We start from the raw sequence: 23,243 nt of genomic DNA on the forward strand, positions 1-23,243 counted from the left end.
CCGTTAAGCTAGGACAGTAGCCCTTTCTTTCTCTTTGGGCTCTGGACTGGCTGTGGGCCTTTTGCTAGGGTCTCTTGTTCCATTTATCAACGATGACCCACCCTCCTACTGCGTGGCCTAGTTTTGCTTTTTATCTGTATTATAAAATGGCATTTATTAACATCACTCTACATCTCTTTCAGGGAAATAACAAAAATGGCCTCATCTTTTACTTTTAAAACAGTTTTCTTTGCAGGCTGCCCTGGGGTCTTTGGACTGAATTCCGTTTCATTTTCCTTTTTATCAACATAAGAATCCCTCCTTTCTTACAGCCTGGCGGTCTTTTTGGCTGCCTTAATTTTCAGCCAAATTTGGCCTTTTCTATATAGCTGCTTTATTTTACAAACGTTTTGTCATCTTTGCAAAGCTCCTGGGCCATATATGGGTCTGGGCTCCCAAGCACTACTGTTTTAGCCTACATTTTTACATAATCACAGCAGGTTCATTTTTTTTTCAACTCTATGTCAAGGTTGGAGGAAAGAACAGAAGTTATTCCTAGCAACAACTCTTGGTTAATAACAACCACTTTCTGCAAGTAGCAGCGGCAGCGTGGAGTCACGGTTAGGCATTCCGGCTCTGGCATCCAGCAGATGTTGTCCCAACTCTGGGTAAATTATTTAATCTCTCAGAGTCTCGTTTTCTTCAGACCTAAAATGAGGACAGAAATACCTACCTTTTAGGGAAGTGGATGTGGAAACTAAACAAGGTGATAAATGTTAAAGGTATTCAAGAAAGAGAAGCCCGTTATAATTATTACTACGGTTTTTAAGCCCAAAGCCAGGTTTGTCCCAGAAATTGGCCCTCTGCAAGTGACAACCGCCGCAATGCCCAAGCCGCCCCAGGGGAAGCGCTTCTAGAGGGTCCTTGTTGCGCACGCGCACTTGCGCCTTGCCGCGTAGCGGGCGCTCCTGGAGGAGCGGGAGGGCTCGCGCAGGCGCATGAGCTAGGAAGCGCGTGACGCTAGACTATCGCGCAAGCGCGGCAGGCCCGGGGTGGACGAACGGGCGGTGTGGTGCAGGTCCACCATGGCCGAGGCTTCGCGATGGCACCGAGGCGGTGAGGGATGCTCCTAGGCAGTGGGTGGGGCAGGGACGATTTGGCAAGTACACATCCGCTGGAAGGAACTCTGTTTCCCTAAATCCGTATTCATGTGAGAGATATGACTGCCGACACTTTTAGCCCTCACAACCTCCCCTGGAGAAGCGAAGAGGGACAAATAGTCCCATTTCGCAGACGGGAAAACTGAATCCCTGAGAAGACAAGGCACTCACCCTTTGCCCGAGACTTGAGCTCGGCGCTGTCGCCTGCTGTGCAATGAACGTCCCTAGGCCGGTCTCCGAAATGGTCGATCTAGGGACTTGTGGCCTTGACAGACCCCAGCCGCAGCACTTTTTCTCTCTGCAGCAGAAGCCTGCCTTCCCAAGCGGTATTGACGGGTGGAGAAAACTATTAGGGACAGATGAGGGGGGTTTGTTTGGTTTGTATTTTTCTTTTAATTTTAACAAAGTTTTTTTTTTGTTTTGTTTGTTTTGTTTTTTTATTGGCTGCTAGCCAGTACAGGGATCCAAACCCTTGACCTGGGTGTTATCAGCACCATGCTCTCCCATGTGAGCTCACTGGCCAGCCCCCTTGCTTTTTTAATTTTAAGGCAGGACTGGTAAGGAAACATCTATGTTATAAAATCTATTAGTATATAGTCATAAAATGACTGCCAGCTTACCCCAATGGAAAAATTTAGTAATTATCCGTGCCTCATAAAAGTGAGATTTAAATAACCAGACCCATTGGAGCTTTCCTTCATACGGTGTAACAACTAAAAGTGGTGTGTTTTTCTGTCGTTGTTACTCATATGCATTATAAATTACATAATAATGTAAAGGAAATTTTTGTTTTATGTCTCACAGGGACTTCGACACATAATCTGCATTACAGAAAGGAAGTAGAAATTAGAACCACACTTCAGGAGTTGTTACTGTACTTTATTTTTTTAGTAAACCTATGTATATGTAAGTACACATGTTAATAAAGACACTGATTGTTTGAACTAAGAAGTCAGAATGTAGAGATGAAAAAACATAGTCTGTAAAACCACAGGCTGTCAGGCTACAAAAATTTTTCAAAATATAGCGACACATTTAAGACATTGTATGTTAGTTCATTTAGATTGATGCTTTATAGTTCTTAAGAAGCAAAACTTCTGGTCACAGATGTAATACGAGGCTTCTACAGTCAACACAGATTGAATGTAATTATTCCTTTCATCTGGCAGTTCTATCTTGAACATAATTAATTTCTTGGGTTGGCAACTGTAATTCGATTTCTTTTACAGCCATATAAACACATAAGCTCAGTTTCATAAATCAAAGTACAAATGAGGCCGAAGATGGAAGTTCTTGGTGTCTGCCATTAGCTTTGTTCTTTTCACTGTCCTATTTTACAGTTAATAGTAAAATATGCTTGTGCTGAGTCAAAGCAAATCTTCAAGGAGGACTGGGAAAACATCTCAATCTGCATTCGTCCTATCTGTAGGTCAATAGCATTAACTTAGTATGTGAAGGGCAGTATTAAAAAGCATTTTGTCTTTAGAGTGCCCAACATACAATAGATGTAAGCTCACTGACAATTTATTTCATGTTGGTATGTGCTACACACTGGCAACTGTATAACAATTAACTAACTTTATAAATTAAGGTATCTTAGACTGGTTTATAAAAGCTTAGTTATAAAAATAATATATGCTTATTCCAGAACACTTGGAAAGTGGAAAAATAAAAGCAAAAAATCATTCATAATCCCACTAATCAGAGACTTTTTTAAACAGTTTTTTAATAAAGGGAAAAATTGAAAACAGCCTAACTCTACATCAGTAAAGGGATTTGTTTAACTTTGTGGCGTATAGGAGCATACTTCAAAAAGTTTGTGGAAAAACGGAATTAAAACATAATACAAAGAGGCTGTGGCTGACCTCCAGCTTCCTGAAGCTGCTACTGAATGCCCTTGAGGAGGACCACAATTACCTGCCCCTCCCTGAGAAGCAGCTAGGACCCCATCTGCTGCCCACCAGCAGTGAACCCACCCAGGGCCATCCCTAGGTACCTGGCAGCCCTCCTTCCCACCCATAACCCTGCTTGCAGCAAAGCAACCCATCCTGGATGGCTGGGTCCATGCAGAGGCCCAACCAAATAAACAGAACCACCTGAAAAAAATAAATAAAACATAAAAACAAATATTTCCATGAACTTTTTGAAGTACCCTCATACAGTGAAATAATACGCAATTATTTAAGAATGGCATAGATTCATATGTGCCATGGAATGATGTTGGAGATACATGGTTTAAAAAATTAAAGGGCTTCTGGCAAAATAATAAAGGCACATTTAGACTTTATTCCTCTCTAAAATCCACTCTCACCCAAAAAGAGAATGAGAAAGACCATAACAAAGTACCACAGACTGGGTGGATTAAACAACAGAAATGTATTGTTTCACAGTTCGGAAGACTAGAAACCCAAGATCAAGTTGTCAGCGGGGTTGGTTTCTTCTGAGGCCTCTCTCCTTGGCTTGTAGATGGCCGTCTTCTCCCTAGTCTTCTCTCTGTGTGTGTTCTCTGTCCAAATTTCTTCTTCTTATAAGGATATCAGTCATATTGGATTAAGGCCCATGTTACTGACCCCATTTTAGTTTAATTACCTCTCTGAAGACCCTGTTTTTAAATATGATTACATTCTAATATATGAGGGGTCTTCAAAATTGTTCATGGAAAGATTCATATTATCTTTTTTTTTTTTTTTTTTTTTTTTTTGTCTTTTTCGTGACCGGTAAGGGGATCGCCCGCACCGCACTTAGCCAGTGAGTGCACCGGCCAGTCCTATATAGGATCCGAACTTGCAGCGGGAGCGTTGCTGAGCTCCCAGCGCCGCACTCTCCCGAGTGCGCCACGGGGCTGGCCCCTAGATAATATTTTTTAAAACTCTTACCATGTGCCAAAGCACAGTTTTAAATGTCCTATGTGAATCATTTCACTTCTTACAACAAAACTCGGAGGTAGGATATATTATCCCTTTAATGGGACTCAAACCCATATCTGTCTCAATTTAAAGTCCATAGCCTTGACCACTCACTGTACTATATTGCCTACTTTCAATGTGAAGAAAAAGCCAACTTGCAGAATAGTTTGTATAATGTGACCTCATTTTTGTAAAGATAAATATTTTTAATTTTTTTATTTTATTTTTCTTTTTTTTTTCATTTTTATTGAATCAAAATTGATTATACATATTTTTAGTCAACATTAAGATATGTTGATCAAATCAATATTACTAGCATATATATTGTTACAAATTGTAATTATTCTTTATGCCCCTTGTCCAATCACACCCCATCCCCCTTCAGCTCCCTCTCCCCCCTCTAATCACCCTAGATTTCTTCTCTCCCTCTGAAAGAATAATGGTTACTCTATTGACTTGCTGCCCAGATGATCTGTCCAATGCTGAGAGGCATGATCAGATCCCCCAAATACTTTCATAGAGCAGATGTCTCTTCCATCACTATGAAATGGGCTCTGTGGAGACAGACATCCTCCTCCTTTGTTTTATCTCTGCTGGTGACTCTCCTTGTCACATTCACTCCAGTGGCTGGTGGACCATCTGTGCAGTGGTTGTGGCATCTTGCCGCCTTCATGGCAGCCATGGTTATCGTGGTGGCTGTGGTGGGCCACCCAACATGGAGATGTTTTTGGCATGCTCCATGGTGCTGGCGATGTGCCTGGTTGTAAACTTTTTTAAATGAATGTGTATGCATAAAGAAAAATCTGAATATGCCACACTTAATGCTAGTGGTGTGATTACAAGAAACTTCTTCCTGCTTTATATATTTCTATTTTAGATTCTAAAAAATTATTACTTTTATAGTTAGACTAAACAAAGTTGACTTGTCAGAAAAAATTGGGAATGAATTGTAACATTTTTAATCATGACAAACTGAGTTTTTAAACATAAATTTTTAAACATTCTTCTCCTTAGTGACTTTTGGGATGGTAAACCCACATATGTATTACTTAAACAAGGCTATGTCATCTCTATTTTTGGACACTTCTGTGCCTGGTGGTGAAAGAACGAACTTTAAGTCTATTCGAAGCATAACTGATTTTTGGAAGGTAAGGTATCATGTGACTGTGGATGAAGTAGCTTTAGGTATTCCATAAGCCCTTGGCATACATAGTAGGCACTCAATGAATATTTGTTGAAGAAATGAGTAAAAATGAATGTCATTTCTTTAAACTATTAGAATCAACCAACCAGTGTTTATTGAGAACAGAAAATGTTCTTAGTGGTACTATTCTTGTAACTTTTAAAAATTGATATTTTTTTGACATTCCCATTTCATTTGGAAAATAGGAGACTTGCTTCTTAGGTGAGGATTAGGATCTAAAATCAGTCTTTAATTGTGCATAGTGAGAATTACCCTTAAAAATTCTTTAATTGCCTAGAAAGTGTAATATATGTTTTTTTGGCATACAATCGTCTACTGTGTGTATGTGTTACAGTAATGTACAGTATCTGAGGCTACTTCAAAAAGTTCATGGAAAAATAGAATTGAATGATAATACAAGTATTCCCACGAACTTTTTGAAGTACCCTCATATAATAAAGAGTACATATACAGAATATAGTTTCATGGTTTTTTAAATACACAAGAGAATCATTCCTTTGGCATTGGGATAGACAATTTTTTCATTACACTTAACATAGCAAGATGCTCACATTATGAAGAAAGAACAATTAAGGAAACAGCAGTTTTAGGTATCCCATGTCATACATATTGGGGCATATTAGGATGAGGCAGTTAGGGAAGACTTTCCAGAAGTGATGACAATTCAGTTGAGTTTTAAAGGATGAATAAGAGAAGGGCATTCTAGGGAGAAGGAACAATATGTGCTATAAGTTATTCTACATGTGGAGCTATGTTTGGCATGCTAGGAATATAAAACTTATTAAGGGGATGTGGTCATTTCCTAAGAGTGAGAGGGCAAGTATGAGATGAGAGCTACATGATCACATAGGTCCTTGGTGTAGGCCACATAAAATATGGATGATAAGAGAAGTGGAGCTCACCCTGTCTCCTTTTTATTGTGCTGTCTTGAGGCATGTATATGGCCAATGGCAAGGAATCCAAAGGGAGGAAAGAGAAAATGAACCCTGAGCTTGATATCTGTTAGAATGAGCAGATAGGGGCAGAGCCAGGAGTAGCAGTCACCATGGTCAGAGTTGGGAAGGGGAGTTTGAGGGAGGGGCACAAGACAACTTTGGGGTAAAGTTATGATGTGTGACCATGACCAGCTCTGATTCTCATGTACTGAAGGACAATTTTCAATATACTCATATAAGAAGGGCTATGGAATTAAACGCGTTGATACTTGTAAAGTGCTTAGCGCAGTGCCTAGTATAGTGCTTAATAAGTGTTAACCATCAGTAGCACCAGCATCATTATCATTACCATTAATATTAATGGTGGCTTGGTAAACAATTTAATTTTCATACTCAAAATCTCATGCATAATGTTACAAACGTAGATTCTGTTGACATGATAATACTTTTCCCATAATATTTACCTTTCTGTATGAAGTTTATGGAAGGACCCCTTTTGGAAGGTCTGTACTGGGACTCGTGGTACAATAACCAGCAGCTGTATAATTTAAAGAACAGCAGTCGCATTTACTATGAGAACATACTTCTAGGAGTCCCCAGAGTTCGTCAACTAAAAGTCCGCAACAACACATGCAAGGTTTATTCATCCTTTCAGTCGTTTATGAGTGAATGTTATGGCAAATATACTTCCAAAAATGAAGACCTGTCTGATTTTGGCCTTAAACATGATACTGAGTAAGTACTATAAAATTATACAGTAACTTTTTTCTAGTAGCTTTCCACTGTATCTTTTAGAAATTGTAAAAATATAGGGCCGGCCCCATGGCTCACTCGGGAGAGTGCGTTGCTGGTAGCGCGGAGGCCGTGGGTTCGGATCCTATATAGGGATGGCCGGTGCGCTCACTGGCTGAGCATGGTGCAGGCCACACCGTGCTGAGGGTCGCGATCCCCTTACCGGTCAGAAAAGAAAAAAAAAAAAAGAAATTGTAAAAATATGTATATTTCCACATAATACCAGCTGGAGGCTGACGGGTAAGGAGACTGTTTCAACAATAGTATCAAGGGAAGATAGTAGTGAGATAGCAGTGTTTAGAAGAGTGAACCTGTTACTTTTTTGTTTGCCTCAAGATGCAAAGTGTTTTCTTTTTTCTGAATGTGGTATATGAAGTGCTTAAGTCATATATGATACAAGGCAAAGCATCAGTTTTTGCCTCTACAATAGTCAGCTTTTCTGGCTCTGGCCAGACTCCCTGAAACATATTTCTAAAACTCAGGATCTTTAAGGAGTGTCTTAGGTATGCTCTGATACTTTCTCCTTTCTCCCTCTGGCTTACTTCAGTGATATCTTCTGTTGCTGCCAATACTAAAAAGGGGGAGTTATGCTCTACAGGCACTGCATCAGATGATGCCTCCAAAAGATACTATAGCCATTGTTCCCCAAAGTGGCTGAAATTAATGCTGGTGTAGACTCATGTGTACACTTTATATTGAAAATGTGAAAGCCCAAAGCCATTGGCATCACCTCCCCTTGACACAGAAGCTGCTGGTATCAGTGTTGTTTACACTTTGTGCTTTTAGAGTTATATGGAAATCATAAAGGGGAAAGATAAACCTTTTTTGTAATTTAATATTTATCAAAGTGATACAAATACTTACAGAGGTCTACCTTTTCCTACTCATAATTCTCACTCTACAGAAGCAGCTACTTTTAGTTGTTTCTCATAGAGTATACTTCCTGTTTCTGAGTAATATCCTCACACTGCTACTACTTGAGTTTTCAGTTCTATATATCTATTGTTTTTCTATCATGGGAGGTGATCTGTCATGTGGTTCTCTTATGCCACCCCTCTACACACACTCTTCCTGTTCCTCGTAGCCTCTCAATACGGTTATACCATTACCATTGTTGAATTCTTAGTCAATGTTTATATTATAAATATGAACTATGATAACATTTCCTCTCTTGAACAACTCTCCTGAACTTCCAAGATTAAATCATTGCTTTGTAGTTTTTGTTTGTTTGTTTTTTCTTGATCGGTAAGGGGATCGCAACCCTGGGCACGGTGTGGTCTGCGGCACGGTGTGGTCTGCACCACGCTCAGCCAGTGAGCGCACTGGCCATTCCTATATAGGATCCGAGCCCGCGGCCTCGGTGCTATGAGCACCGCACTCTCCCGAGTGAGCCACGGGGCCGGCCCACTTTGTAGTTTTTGTTGACTTATTTCTTTTTTGTATGAGTTTTGGGTGTTCTTGAAAGCTTGTGTAATTCTTATAAATCTAATAAATTCATAAGTATACACATTCTCTTAAATATTACAGTGCTATTCACTACCTTTCAACCCAAAATTACAAGATAAATCAATTATTTAATTACACATTTTAAATTGTAATCTCAAGACTAAACCTTTTAGGTATTCTAATATTCCAAATTCTCAAAACAACTACAAATACTTTAAGTACCAAAATTAACACTATGGATTAGGTTTATTCTACCATCTCTATACTTAATTGGAATTGTGAGCTAATATTTGTTATTTCTCAGCAACCAAAATAAGAATCAATTTGTTCTTGTTTGTCTATTTAAAAAGTAAAATTCATTAAAAACATTATCTATAAAAAACTGGAAGTGAGAAGAGAGTTGGTGTAACAAATTTTTAAGAGTCATATAGAGTAAACAACCAAAAATGCATCTATGGAAATTTCATTAAAATATAATTATTTTTTCCTAAATACTTTTTAGGTGTCACTTTTTCCCTCTGCCATTGAAAACATAGTGTTATTAATAGAAAAGAAGTTTAAACAGTGCATCTTTGGATTACCTTTCACATCTCTTTTGGGGAAACCAAATAGTGAGACTGAAATGAGAAATCAAGGCTTTTTTTTTTTTTCTTGATGTTCCATAATTAAAAGTCAAAAGAATGGAAACAAAATTTAGTTATACAAAGAGCACACTCAGGGTCCTAAGGCAGGATCTGAGGGCCAGCCTCCTCCACCCAGATGCAAGCAAGAAACAGCATTCCCCAGGGACCTAGGCAGGAGCCAAGGGCAGCATCCCCCATTGGGAAACAGGCAAGGAGCATGCCAAAAACACCACTTCCTTGTGGGTGGCCCATCACAGCCACTGCCACAGCCACAGCCACAGCTGTCACAAAAGCAGCTTGATACCACAGCAGTAGCCACAGATACCGTGCAGATGGCCCACCAGACACCCTATTGCAGTGACACAAGGAGAGTCACCAGTGGAGACCCGAAAAAGAGGAGGAGGATGTCTCTCTCCTCAAACCCCACTCCAGTGTAATAGAAGAAGCAACTGCTCTACCATGCCTCTGCTTAATTTCTCACTTTAGTAATTTCTGTCTTCTCTATTTTTCTCTTGGTCACTCTGGATAAAGGTTTGCAAATTTTGTTGATCTTTTTAAAGAATCAAAAAAAACTATTAAGCATTAATATTACTATTATGATGTAAATATTTTAATCAATCATTAACTTTACATAACTTAGGGAATAATAATCTTTACATACGTTGTGTGACTTGTTAAATATGTAACTATCATTCATTTTCTTTGACAGACTTTGTTATGGAAGATTGAAATCAAGCTCAAAAGTCATTTCTCAAAAAAATTTAATTATACACATTTTACTTTGATCTATGTACTTTCATTAAATAAGATAGCTATATAACAATATAGACATCGTAACAAAGTTTTTTTTTTTTTTTGTCTGTTTTTGGGTTTTTATTGTCTTTTTTTTTTCGTGATGGGTAAGGGGATCACAACCCTTGGTGTGGTGTCGCCCACACCGCGCTCAGCCAGCGAGCGCACCGGCCAGTCCTATATAGGATCCGAACCCATGGCAGGAGTGTCGCTGTGCTCCCAGCGCCGCACTTTCCCGAGTGCGCCATGGGGCCAGCCCATAACAAAGTTTTTACTGGGCATTTATAAACAATATATGACCTCTAGAAGATAGACTATGAAGCACCTTTTTTTTCCATACTTAGATATTTCTAAATCAAAACTCTTGATATTTTTGTCCTGCTCAAAGACAGAACATCTCATAAGACAACAGAGACAACATGTTAAAGAAAATTTAAAAATTGGTCATTGTTTTCTAGATTCTAAGTCCCATAAGGCAATAGATGGATTTAAAAATTTTTTCTCATAACACTTAGTCCAGTGTGTGGCCCACAATAAGCACTAAAAAATAAAAACATATTAAATCTTAATCCTTTTAATCCTTAACATTGTTTTGCTCCAAAATTACTATAATACTTATGAACTTACTACTTTTTTTTAACTACTACTTTTGAACCAAAGGTTAGTTTAAATTCTTAGAATACTTCTCAGTTGGGCTTTCTCATTTCTCCATATTCTTTTTATGTCCAACAGATGGAAGTACTCTGCTTCTAATACCAACTCCCCTTGGCACTGGGGATTTGTTGGTATTTACCGAAATGGGGGATATATTTTCACTTTATCCAAATCAAAATCTGAAACCAAAAACAAGTTCATTGACCTTCGACTGAATAGCTGGATCACAAGAGGGACCAGAGTTATTTTTATTGATTTCTCATTATACAATGCTAATGTAAATCTGTTTTGCATCATCAGGTGAGTGACGCAACTTCTTTATTAGTATATTGAATTTTAAAACATTTGGAGCCCTCATTAGGATTTCCAGTTTATGCATGCTTGTGCTGAAAGTAAAATCATAAGCTTTGAAGTAAACATGATGTAGTTCTACTGACAATAATGAAAAAGAAGGTAAAGCAACATCACATTCACTATTTCATTACTTCAGAATATATTCAGGAACATGGAGAATTACACACAATATGTTAGTTTTATATTGCTTAAGAATATGTAGTCTTATTTCTTATAATTCTACATTTAGTCTTCATGATTTCTTCCTCTAATCAGATCATGCAAATCAAAGGAAATCATTGGTTTCCTTTCAGAATGGGTTTCTTTATTATGATATTAAGATATTCTCTTTTGTCTCAAGAATGAACAATTTGAACTTTAGACAATATGAAGGTACTTCAAAAAACTTATGGAAAACCAGAATTGAAAGATAATGAAAAAAAAAAGATAATGCAAATTTTTCCATGAGCTTTTTAATTTTTTCTTTCTTCCCTGGTCCCAGTGCTTGAGGATAGAACTGGCGGACAGGAAGCTGCTGGTACTGAAGACATGACATTGAGGGGGCCTGAGCCCTTTCCTTCTGCCTCCATACATAACAAGGAGTGGGACGGCATGCCCGGTCACTGCCAAGAAGGGTACCATGAACTTTTGGAAGTACCCTTGTATGTAATGGTAGCTAGCATCCTAGAAATGACTAGAGAAAGAGGTAGATTGCAAAAATGGCCCCCATTCTTCTCATCTTTGCCATGTAACCTTGTAGTGGCCTGCCATCTAGGGCAGAGTACACTGCCCCAGCCTTGATGCTGGGGACAACCATGTGACTTTTCTTTGGTCAATGGGATGTTAGCAGTTATGGTGCAAGCAGAAGCTTGAAATGAGTTTGTACATTAGAACTTACTCTCTTGTACCTCTACAATTACCATGAGAAGGACGTCCCTGAGCTAGCTTGTTGGACCCAGGAGAAGGATGAGAGACATGTAGAGCAGAGCCAACTCAAAGATGCGTGAGTGGGCCTAGCCAAATGGCAGATATATTAGCAAGCCTAGTTGAGATTAGTCACTCCCAGCTGGACCATCTGAACTCTGCAAACACAAAAGAAATATTTATTATAAGTCACTGCATTTGGGTATGGTTTGTTATCTAGCAAAAACAAGGCCTAACTTGGGTCTCAGCTCTTTACCACTGATCTGTTAGGAGACTTCTTGTAACAGAAAACCCCAACTTAAATTGGTTTAAACAATAAATTTATTTCTGTCACATAGTAGCAATTCTAGAGACAGGGCAGATACCTTTTGCAGTAAGTTCAGGGATCTAGCTCCATTTCTTTGAGATGGCTTCAATTTTGCCCTCCTTTGTGTCATTCTTATCTTAAGATTCCCCACAATAATTATGTACAAGCAGCAACTGTGGTCATATGTTGTTGATATTCATAAGGAGAGAGCACCAAACAAAAAAAAATTCTTTCCATTAGTCTGACCAGGTTACCGTATGTAACCTGCCTAACCTGGACCATGCTAATTTATTTAGGCCAGGATTCTAGAATCAAACACTGGCCAAGAAAACAGAATTACCATGATTAGATTTGCCTGGGGATGTAATTAGCTTCCCCAAAGTGATGGGGATGGGTGAATAACTGAATACAATTAGGGTTCTAATAGAAAGGAAGAAAGAGATAATGACTGCTAGAGAGGCAGACAGCAGTGTCTACTAAAAAGCTCAGTGAGCCACGTTTCTTTCATAGGTCTTACATTTTTTTCTCTTGTTGTGGGGCAAACGCACAAAGGAATGCAAGACCGGCGTCAGTGTTGTAGTTTTATAGCTCTTCATTTTAGTGTTGCAGCTCTTTGTTCAGGGTTACAGCACCTCTTTTTGCTTTCAAGCAAGGAGAGAACTGGGGAGCAATAACTCCTAAACCAGTGTCTCCCAGAACAAAGGAAAAGACCCCCTTGTATGGCCTAAATTCCCACCCTTTTCCCTCCCAGGTTCTCATTCAGGTCCTTTTATGTAAATGAGGGATGCTGTCCTGCTAATTTGGATTGGCTGATTGTGGGACACAGTCCGTTGGTCACTTTAGAAGCCTAATTTGCCTCTGGCCCCTGGGGGAGGGGTGTGGGACTGCTGTTATCTCCTAGAGGGCAGGCCCAAGAAGCAAGCAGGGTAAATGGCAGGGGCCAGAGTCTACAGTGGAGCATAGAGTTTCTAAAACATTTTCTCAAGTGGAAAAGGAAAAGCTTAACAATTAAGAAATGCAGAGTGTTAGAAAACACTCTGAATGGAATATGGAATTGGCGTTTACTCTAGGGGATTTTTGCCCTTGAGCAACAGTGACAGTGAACACACCATAGCCTTTAGAATTTGTATGAATTAATAAATGAGCCACGTTTAAGCAGCCAATGGACATTATATCTTTTATTTTATAGTTCTTACTTTCCTCTCAGTAAATCAGAGCTTTTTACCAAAATCATTAACCCTTTCCCAATAATCCTAATCAGGATAAAGTGAAGAGTACAAATCATTTCTATGTCCTTAAGAGTGGAAGCATTGAGGTAACTGGCTTAAAGTCATGTGAAGAACTCCTTGTAATATCAGATTGTCAAGATTTCTTGTCTCTAGGTTTTGTGCTTATTCTATGTTACCTCTTAAAATGTTATTTTTTAGAAACTTCAGCAGATTTTAAAACTTAACTAGTATATATAATCAGTGGTTATATTGAAGCATACTGTTTATGCTAAGACCTTATCCATTTATTTTTCTTCTTGTATGCATATGAGGCAAACTACAAGTACTGTTTTTTCCCCCTTCTATTTATTAGCCTACATTTCAGACCATGAGTTTCTTTCACTTCACTCACTCATCCAACATTAAACACTTACTATGTGTAAGATTTAACAGTTTGGCCAGGGTACTTCAAAAAGTTTACAGAAAAATGGAATTAAAAGATAATATGAATCTTTCCATAAACTTTTCAAAGTACCCTCATATTTGTTAACTGGGTTTTTGTTTGTTTTTGTTGTTTGCTTATTTGTTTGGGCAGCACCTTATTCCAGTACCAATAAAATTTGCTAATATCTTTACGTAGGAATAATTGCATTGTAATATTGTGACAGAACTGCTGGTTCTTTAAATTACTGCCAATTCTTAATTATCTGACGTTGTAAAGAACACCAAAAATATAGGAAAAACCTCAAAATCTTTTTATATTTAGTGTTGGAAACAATTAGTATACTTCTATTTGCATATAGATCTTTGTATTGGACATCCAATGCCTAAAGTAAACAAAATATTCTCTTTAATAGAATATGTGACCTTGACATTTATAAGCCACAAGTATCTCTGATAAGGTAAAGGGAGAGAATGTATTTCCCTCTCTGAAATATTCAAGAATTATGTATTTGGGGGAGAATCCTAACTAAACAGTAACAGTAGAACATTTTCTTTCACAAACCTAATTTTACAGATTGGTGGCAGAATTCCCTGCAACTGGAGGAATACTTACTTCATGGCAGTTTTATTCTGTAAAGCTCCTCAGATATGTTAGCTACTATGATTATTTTATTGCTTCCTGTGAAATCACATTTTGTATTTTTCTTATTGTCTTCACAACACAAGAAATCAAAAAAATAAAAGAATTTAAGTCTACCTATTTCAAAAGTATTTGGAACTGGTTAGAATTACAACTTTTGCTGGTGAGTATATATTCATGTGTATGGTTGAAGGGCATCACATCTGAATCCACCAATGAAGAAGGAGTAAAAAAACAGAATTTTCTGTTCATCCAGGACTTATTTTGAAAGCACAAACATCAAACATAAAATGAACTATCATAGTACATACTAATGGTGTGCCTCCAAAAGGGAGAAATCTTTTTTTCTGATTTGGTCCTTGGGAGGGCCACCATAAACCTAGAAGAATAGGTGATTCCATAAATATTATGATTTAATGTGCACAGTAGGTCTTCCTACCCTCCCTCAAAAAAATGTATTCCTTATAGCACCTCGTGTTTCAACCAATCATGGATCTTTGTGGGCAAGGTCCTTTAAAATTTACTCTTCTATGTTGCCTAAATCCACTTTTCTCCTCACATTACATTTTGAGGAATTTGAGCAACCAGAGGGGAGTATGTTTGGGGGACAAAGAGCACCAGGATTGGGGAAATAGTCCCTGGGAGAAACAACAAAGACTGCCAATTCTAGTCACTGGAACATAACAAAGCAAACATAGAGATGTAGGCAGGGTGAGACAAATGTTAAGAACTTGGTCTTAGGGGCCGGCCCTGTGGCACACTCGGGAGAGTGCAGCGCTGGGAGCGCAGCAACGCTCCCGCCGCAGGTTTGGATCCTATATAGGAATGGCTGGTGCGCTCACTGGCTGAGCATGGGTTGCAATCCCCTTACCGGTCACGAAAAAGACAAAAGAAAAGAACTTGGTCTTAGAAACAGTCAATGAACAAACATTTCTGGCTCATATAATCTGATCTTTCACCCTTATTGGCCCTTAGTTATAGCCAATCCAGTATTTAAGCCTTGTTTCCCAAAACCAGGTTGAAAGTTTCTCAGTCAGAAATTGTGCCGTCAACCTCTCTGGTATCCCCAGTGATGTCTATAACAAAGGGCATACCGTTAAATGTTTAACTGAGTATTTCAGGCAAGGAAAGTCAAAGGAAAAATTTCATGACAGTTATAAAACTCTGACACCAAGATAACCTGGTTCTGAAATCCTCTTTTAAAAGAGTTGTTAAAGGGTCTAAAAGGGTTTACTCTTTGTAACTGTAATTTTTTTTCTTGTAGTATTACACAGTAGAAAATATTAAACTTTTAGGTACGATGTAGAGCAGAAACCCTTATAGTCTAGTCAGAGTTACATAATCATTTTAAATATTTGTGCTTTATGGACTCAAAGAAACAAACAAGTAGATACTTTAGGATAGCCAGGCAATCAATATTTTTCCACTTTTATGATAATTATGCCACCTTAAGCCTCTATAAGTTGAGAGTTACTTCCATTTATGTAAAAACACGTGTCCTATTTTTTTCTCCCTTTTTGTTAAACTTTGGATGAATTTTTCAGGTTTTTCTTCATGAAATGCGAGATATTTAGAGGTAGTAATCGTCTCTAATTTAACCTTCTTGTTTTCCCATTTAGTTGTGTTTTGTGGCTGTTTCCTTCAACATATATTGTAATATACAAAGTTTTCTCTTACTTGGACAGCTGTTGAAAAGTACTGAAAAATATTCAGACTTCTATTTTCTTGCATACTGGCACATTTATTACAATAATATTATTGCTATTACTATCTTCTTTGCATGGATAAAGGTATTTATATTTTATTATATTACATAATACAACAGTGTAATAGCATAATGAGAACTTAAATTACAAAGCCATGAAAAAAATTTTCTCAACTATTGAGTAATTTTAAAAGTAGTTTGGCCTTGTAGTTATTTCTGGCAAATCCTCAAATACTCCTGATTGTCTTTAAATACCTCCTTTAATTTGAAGGAGAATTCTTCTAAAATTAATTTAACTTACTCTAAGTAATTATAATCTTTGATAGTCTCCTATTTCAATTAACTTTGTTCTTTTTCAGATATTCAAATTCATAAGCTTTAATAAGACAATGTCTCAGCTTTCATCAACATTGTCCCGCTGTATCAAAGACATAGTAGGATTTGCCATCATGTTTTTTATAATATTCTTTGCTTACGCCCAGTTAGGATTTCTTGTTTTTGGATCACAGGTTGGCGACTTTTCCACTTTTCAAAATTCCATGTAAGCTTCTAGTATAAATGTAATTATATTTTCTAACAAAAAAAATTCAAGGAAAGGACTATGTGAAGTAGTAACTTAAGCTTTAATAAATTTAAAATTTGGTTTGGTATTTTCATCGTTAGCTAAATATTGGTCACACTTAAAGTAGGGTTTGGCATTGAAGGATCTAAATGGATGGTGGTATCCACTTTTTAAGCATTACTAGATTAAGGCAGAAAAAATTTTTTATTCTTCATTTTTCACTGAAAGTGAGAATTTTACCTAAGATAACAAAAATTGGCCTTCACATCTCTGTAGTATTTATTCTTTGGGCAAAAGATATCTTAAGTGTTTTCTTTAGAGAGCTCCTTCTTAAGAATCTTCTTACTGGTATTAACCTTATTGTCCTTTGCTGATCTGCCAAAGATGTATTTCAAAAATGGCTTTAGGGCTGGCCCTGTGGCTCACTCGGGAGAGTGCAGCGCTGGTAGCACTGAGGCCACGGGTTCAGATCCTATATAGGGATGGCTGGTGCGCTCACTGGCTGAGCGTGGTGCAGACAACACCGAGCCAAGGGTTGCAATCCCCTTACCAGTCAAAAAAAAAAAATGGCTTTATAGGCATAAAGCAATCAGTACTAAGCAACAAACTTGTAGACATGACTAGGTAGAATCCCCAGAAAAGTATTCAGGCTTTTCTTTAAAAGTGAAGTATTTTCAGGGGCCGGCCCGATGGCGCACTCGGTAGAGTGCGGCGCTTGGGAGCGCAGCGGCGCTCCTGCCAAGGGTTCGGATCCCATATAGAGACCGGTCCGCTCACTGGTTGAGCACGGTGCGGGCACGACACCGAGGATTGCGATCCCGTTGCCGGTCACGGTACGGGTGTGACACCGAGGGTTGTGATCCTGTTACCGGTCACGAAAAAAGACAAAAAGGAAAAAAAAAAAGTGAAGTATTTTCATAAATTTACTCTCTTTTAGGGTAGGTAAAGCAACTTCTATCTGTATGAAAAAATTATAATAGTCTAAAATATCAATTTTTGAAATACATTTTGTGGAATTCTAGACCAAGACTGTCTGGGGAAAAATGGCTTTATATTTAAGTAAGTTTGGGGAATTTTGCATCACCCTTTTGGAAATTTGCAGTGCATATTAACATATAGCCCTGAGAAATCCTGTAATAATTTTGTTAACTTTTAGTTAAGAGTTTCACAGACTTATTTGTTCATTATCCTTTTGAACAAATACGTTTTGTTTTTTGGGAAATCCATCTAAAGAAATGTCTTTTTCCATCCACATGTAGATAATTGAAGTACAAATGTATGAAATTCTGTAACATTTTCTGAAATAACCCTATACTAAGTCAGTAGTAGAAAAGAGTGGACTAGGAACCAACAGGCTATGATTCTAGTTTTCAGTTCTGCCACTAGCTACTTAACTTTTCTAGACCTTAATTTCCTTATCTGGAAAACGAAGGGCCTGGACTAAATTACCTCCAAAGATCCCTTCTAACTTCAAGTGATCTACACTTTGAGAAGTCTGATAGCTACCCTGAGTGAATAACATTTGCATTTCCAACAACTTCTTGGTCCTTTCCTAGGATCTCAATTATATGAAGTGTTACTTAATAATAAAACTTGGTAATATTGGGCATTGAATATAAGCGTAATAATTTACAGAGCCTTGGAAATTTGTCTTACCTTGGGTAGTGGTGAGAAAAGGAAGGTATAAGGCACAGAATAAACAAGTAGAGAACTTTGGAATGGGTTAATGAGGGGACTTCTGCTTTTGGTAATGATGTGCTAGATTATTCAGATCAACTTCCTCTTGAGAACAATTTAAAAAGCTGGATAAAATATAGAAAACATTGAAGAATTAACAAGAAAATGAGTAATAACTGGGCCAAAATCAGAAGGCAAGAACCCAGAGAATTAAGCCTAGTACCCAGAGCTACTTTCCCTGAAGGCATAATATATGTTTAACCTGAGTTACAGAAGAAGACATAGAATGGAATAGAGACAATATCTGGAGAATGCTTAGGAATAGCTACTACCCAATTCATGCCTCTGAGAGAGAGACTGGAAAGTCACATTAATGACAAATGACACATTTTTATGGAACAGTGTAGTAGTCATTTTAACTAAATAAGGGAGAATTTTAGAAAGTTAGCAGGAGTATCAAGAAGTTACAAAACAGTATTTTCATTAATATAAACCTGTATGCTAAGGTTATGTCCATCGTGGTGTTCCATGTTGCGTGCAATAAATAAATAAATTGTATAAACTAAGCACAATTAAGAGGAGAAAAAAGACATTTACACTATTGAAACCTCCAGTTCCTATGTGATCTTAATCATTTAGTAAATGACTTAGGTTTTTAATTTTGTCATTATTTACAGAGCAGAAATATCTGAACATTTTCCTGATAGAAAAGGGCTAAATGGAAGTTTTAGTTACTCAGCTAATTTCTGGAGAGGAGAAAAGAATGAGAAATGGTTCCTTTAACTTTTCTTATATAAACCCAACTCAAGGATAAAAGATCAAGTTAGAAACACTAAAACAGAACCTCATATTCTCCTATGCCAAAAAGAAAAAACTATTTGATTTTTGGTGAGAATTTTGGTCTCCTTCCAACTCAGCATTTTCTCTATTTCATGTAGAATAGCATTACAAACCATATTAAAAGCCGGATAAATACATTAAGTATGATTTAATCAGGTCTTGGCTAGGTACTGGGGATGAAATTCCAGACAACTCTGAGTCCTGAAACTCCAATTTCTTTGACTGCATTTGGCCTATTTCTTTTATTGCATTTTCTTCCTTCACTATAGATAGCCTTCTGCTCCCTCTATGTTATTGGTAAAAGCAATAAGGGACAAGAAGCTTTCCCCCTCTGACAGAATGACCAATTATGCAGAGTATCGACATACTATCAAAAATTATTTCCCAGGTTTCCCTTAAAATAAAGAACACACACATAATTTATAACTGATATCCCTGATGTGTTTAATGACACCACTGCAAATTAATGACAAGAAAATAAAATAAGATTTCAGGTTGGGAAATACTAATTCTGCTTCTGCTACCACTACGCTATTCAAACCCTTTAAAATTCAAAAAATGAAGTCTATAAATGGTATTTCACATCAAAACCAAGTTTTTAGTTACTAAAGAGGATAAAATAAACCTCAGGATTATGTTGAGGATCATTACCAGCACTTGTTTGATACTAGCAAGTGACAAATTGGTGTCCTTTTTTTTTTTTCCCCTACCTAAAATGTGAAAAACATGAAGACAGGGACTTTCTTTCTAGGCTTTATTGCTTTGTCTCTAACCACAATTTTCTTTACTGGTTTTTAGAAGCCATTTGCCTTCTCATGTTGCTGTCTCTGCCATTTATGTCATTTGACTTCCCAGTTACTTAAAGTGTCACCTGTGGCTTCCCATTCATCATATTAACAATCAGTTTGGGTTCATTGCCTAATGAGGGAACAGCATGGGTGACTAAAGATACTAATTGTAGAAACCCTGGCTAAATTTCTTAGGAGTGAAACCCATTGAGACTTCCCTTAACTTTTTTCTGAGTCAATTAGAGAAAAAATGGAGGGCAGCTATGTAGAGGTTTTCCAAAATTGTCTCTGGGGGATTGGCATCCTTGTTTCAGCAGAAGTTAAGAGGTGGTTAAGACAAAAATTAAGTGCATCATTGACATCAGAAAGTTTAGGGCTCTTGGGTCTAAGTACAAGTTGAAAGATCACTTGTTGGACAAAGTCAAAGTATTCCAAGTGTTAGAAGGGCACGGGAATGGCCAAGGAGGCCAATGCCAAAACCAATTCATAAACAGTTATCTCCAAGTTCAAATCTTGTGTAGATGAATATTGGTTTCACACTGATTAAATAAACCTAAACCCATCATTTCCTGAACCACCTGTTCAGCTATTGCAGTACCTCAAATCTTGCCTTTAGGGGAATTTTCTACATCCGGTTTTATAAACCTCTGTACTAACATAAAGCCACAGAACACATGCCATATGCAGCTAGATACTTTCCTAGAGACATTAGTAACCCCCATCAGTTGTCATATGTACATGAAGGTATATATTTTTTAATGTTTTTCTTTCCTCCCATCAAAGATTTGCACAATTTCGAATTGTTCTTGGAGATTTTAATTTTGCTGGTATTCAGCAAGCCAATCAGATCTTGGGACCCATTTACTTCATAACTTTCATCTTTTTTGTGTTCTTTGTCCTGCTGGTAAGAATGATGATACCATTTTTTTTTTCTTATTTTTTTAAAATAAAAAATGCAATTACTCCTCTAGAAGAAATTGTAGTATCACTGCTTAGTTGTCAGAGCACTTTGCATTTATTAAGAATGGTGTGAATCCTAGTAATTCAGGTTCTCTAGCCCAGTGACTGAAGTTTTCAAGTTGTCCAATGGGGAATGTGATCACAATAGTTAATATCTGGGTGTTTACTTTGGCCATGAATATGCTAAATTATTTACAAAAATAACTTGAATGTCTCTCTAGGCTGGGACAATCCATACCATGAGGTAAGAAATTAGCCATTAAGGGCTGGCCCGGTGGCGCACTGGAGAGTGTGCCGCTTGGGAGTGCGGCGGCGCTCCTGCCAAGGGTTCAGATCCCATGTGGAGACCAGTTCCCACTCACTGGCTGAGCACGGTGCGGGCGCAACACCGAGGGTTGCGATCCCATTGCCGGTCCCCGGTATGGGCGCGACACCGAGGGTTGCGATCCCATTACCAGTCAGTAAAAAAAAGACAAAAAAAGGAAAAAAAAAAATGTTTACTATTCATTTATTCACCAGTATTTATGGGCCGGCCCGGTGGCGCACTCGGTAGAGTGCGGCACTTGGGAGCGTGGCGGGAGTGCCGAGGGTTTGGATCCCATATAGAGACCGGTCCGCTCACTGGTTGAGTGTGGTGCGGGCGCGACACCGAGGGTTGCGATCCCGTTGCCGGTCGCGGTACGGGCGCGACACTGAGGGTTGCGATCCCGTTACTGGTCACGAAAAAAGACAAAAAGGAAAAAAAAAAGAAAAAAGAAATTAGCCATTAATATTCTGATATTTGCAATGGCTTTTGGCCTTGATGGCTGAAAACACCCTTTGTGATTTGTAGGAGTCACTAAGATGGACCTCCCACATATGCTCAGAACAAGTCTATTTGGGCTTCTTAATCAAAAAACCAAGCTTGCCTTTCTGGTCAAGTCACTATTACTGTCCTCCATGAAAATGCTTTTTCTCATGCACAAAAGTTATCCCCTGATGAAGACCAAGAGTCCTCAGGGTGACAGAGGTGGGCCACAGTGAAAGGTGGAGAGGTGGGTTGGGATAAGATTCTCTCCACATTTGTGTTATATGGGCATTAGAAGTTGTAGAAGCCTTAGTAAGACTGTGATTTAAGCAGCTTCACAGAATTTTTAAAAACACCCTTATGAACATATAATTACATCATTCTACATTTTCTTCTGATATGTAATACTGATAAATATATAACCAGTTCATATGCACTATTTTACATTCTGCTTTTCTCATTTACCATAAACATATTTGCTCATATCCACACACTACACATTTTCCATTCTGTTCTACTATATTGTAGTTTGCATTTCCCTACTATTAAGCACATGGATTATTTTAAAAATTTAAATCTAATTTTATAAATCCCAGCACTTGTTAAAGTCACTAACATTTAAGCTAAATTTTTATTGAAAAATTATTTGCCTATTTCTCCCCAGAACATGTTCTTGGCAATAATTAATGACACCTATTCTGAAGTTAAAGCCGACTATTCAATAGGCAGAAGGCCAGATTTTGAATTTGGTAAAATGATTAAAAACGTAAGTCAAATTCTTTTCCTAATTAGCATTCTGAGTCAAATCTTATTCAGAGTATACTATTGTAGTTTGAATAACACTTAAACCCCAAGTGGTGGTGTTTTGTTGTGCTTTGGTCCAGTGTTACTTATATTTGCATTATTTCACTATTAGGAAAGTGAGATATGCTCTCTGGCTTTAAAAATGTAGCCAAAATTATTTCGGAGTTCAATATATCAAATAATAACTGAGTTATTTACTAAATGCAAAGTACTGTTGGGTATTATAATAAAACTCTCTCTTCCCTCCCAAAAGTCTTAAATTTAGATGCTGGTAAATTTCTATAAACAATATAAACTCAGAACTCCATGTGCCTTGTCGTCCTCACTTTCTTGTTTCTGTTAGTGGCAACACTATTCTCTTAGTCACTCCTGGCTCAAAAACCTTGGAAAGACTTTATTTCCTTGTCCCTTATATAGTCTGTTGACAAAGAATGTGTATAATTTACCTCTGTAGTTCTTGCTCGCACTTGTGGAATTCAAGGACACCTGGAAGTCTCACTACCACAACTAGATTAGAGCTTTCAAGTACTTTTCACCCAGCTTTCTGTATGGTAACATTTTAACTGTTCTGGCCTCTTTCCCATGCCAGTCTAGTTCTGATCCTACCAGTCTCCCTGGGCTGAACAAAGTCAGTCCACATTCTTTCTCCTCAAGTCTGATAGTCCCAACCTGTTTTTATTAATCATTTAACTATAGTGCCTCTAACTTTTCTGCCCCTATCTACAAAACTGTACGTCCCTGCTAATCTGTTTTGAGCACTCTGCTGTATACCA

General features: G+C 37.9%; 1 protein-coding gene across 1 annotated transcript in view; it reads left to right on the plus strand.

Moving 5' to 3' along the window:
- Positions 1-1,064: 1,064 nt before the first annotated feature.
- Positions 1,065-23,243, plus strand: part of PKD2L2 (polycystic kidney disease 2-like 2) — a 35,360-nt gene continuing 13,181 nt past the window's right edge. Inside the window, exons 1-10 of the mRNA XM_008588706.1 lie at positions 1,065-1,095; positions 1,944-2,045; positions 5,060-5,193; positions 6,663-6,919; positions 10,570-10,791; positions 14,282-14,510; positions 15,967-16,137; positions 16,412-16,593; positions 20,703-20,823; positions 22,331-22,432. Of these exons, the coding sequence (XP_008586928.1) occupies positions 1,065-1,095; positions 1,944-2,045; positions 5,060-5,193; positions 6,663-6,919; positions 10,570-10,791; positions 14,282-14,510; positions 15,967-16,137; positions 16,412-16,593; positions 20,703-20,823; positions 22,331-22,432 (1,551 nt within the window). The remainder of the gene's footprint in view (positions 1,096-1,943; positions 2,046-5,059; positions 5,194-6,662; positions 6,920-10,569; positions 10,792-14,281; positions 14,511-15,966; positions 16,138-16,411; positions 16,594-20,702; positions 20,824-22,330; positions 22,433-23,243) is intronic.

The sequence above is a fragment of the Galeopterus variegatus genome, unplaced genomic scaffold, assembly GCF_000696425.1.
Source record: "Galeopterus variegatus unplaced genomic scaffold, G_variegatus-3.0.2 Scaffold4980, whole genome shotgun sequence".
NCBI classification, from domain to species: Eukaryota; Metazoa; Chordata; class Mammalia; order Dermoptera; family Cynocephalidae; genus Galeopterus; species Galeopterus variegatus.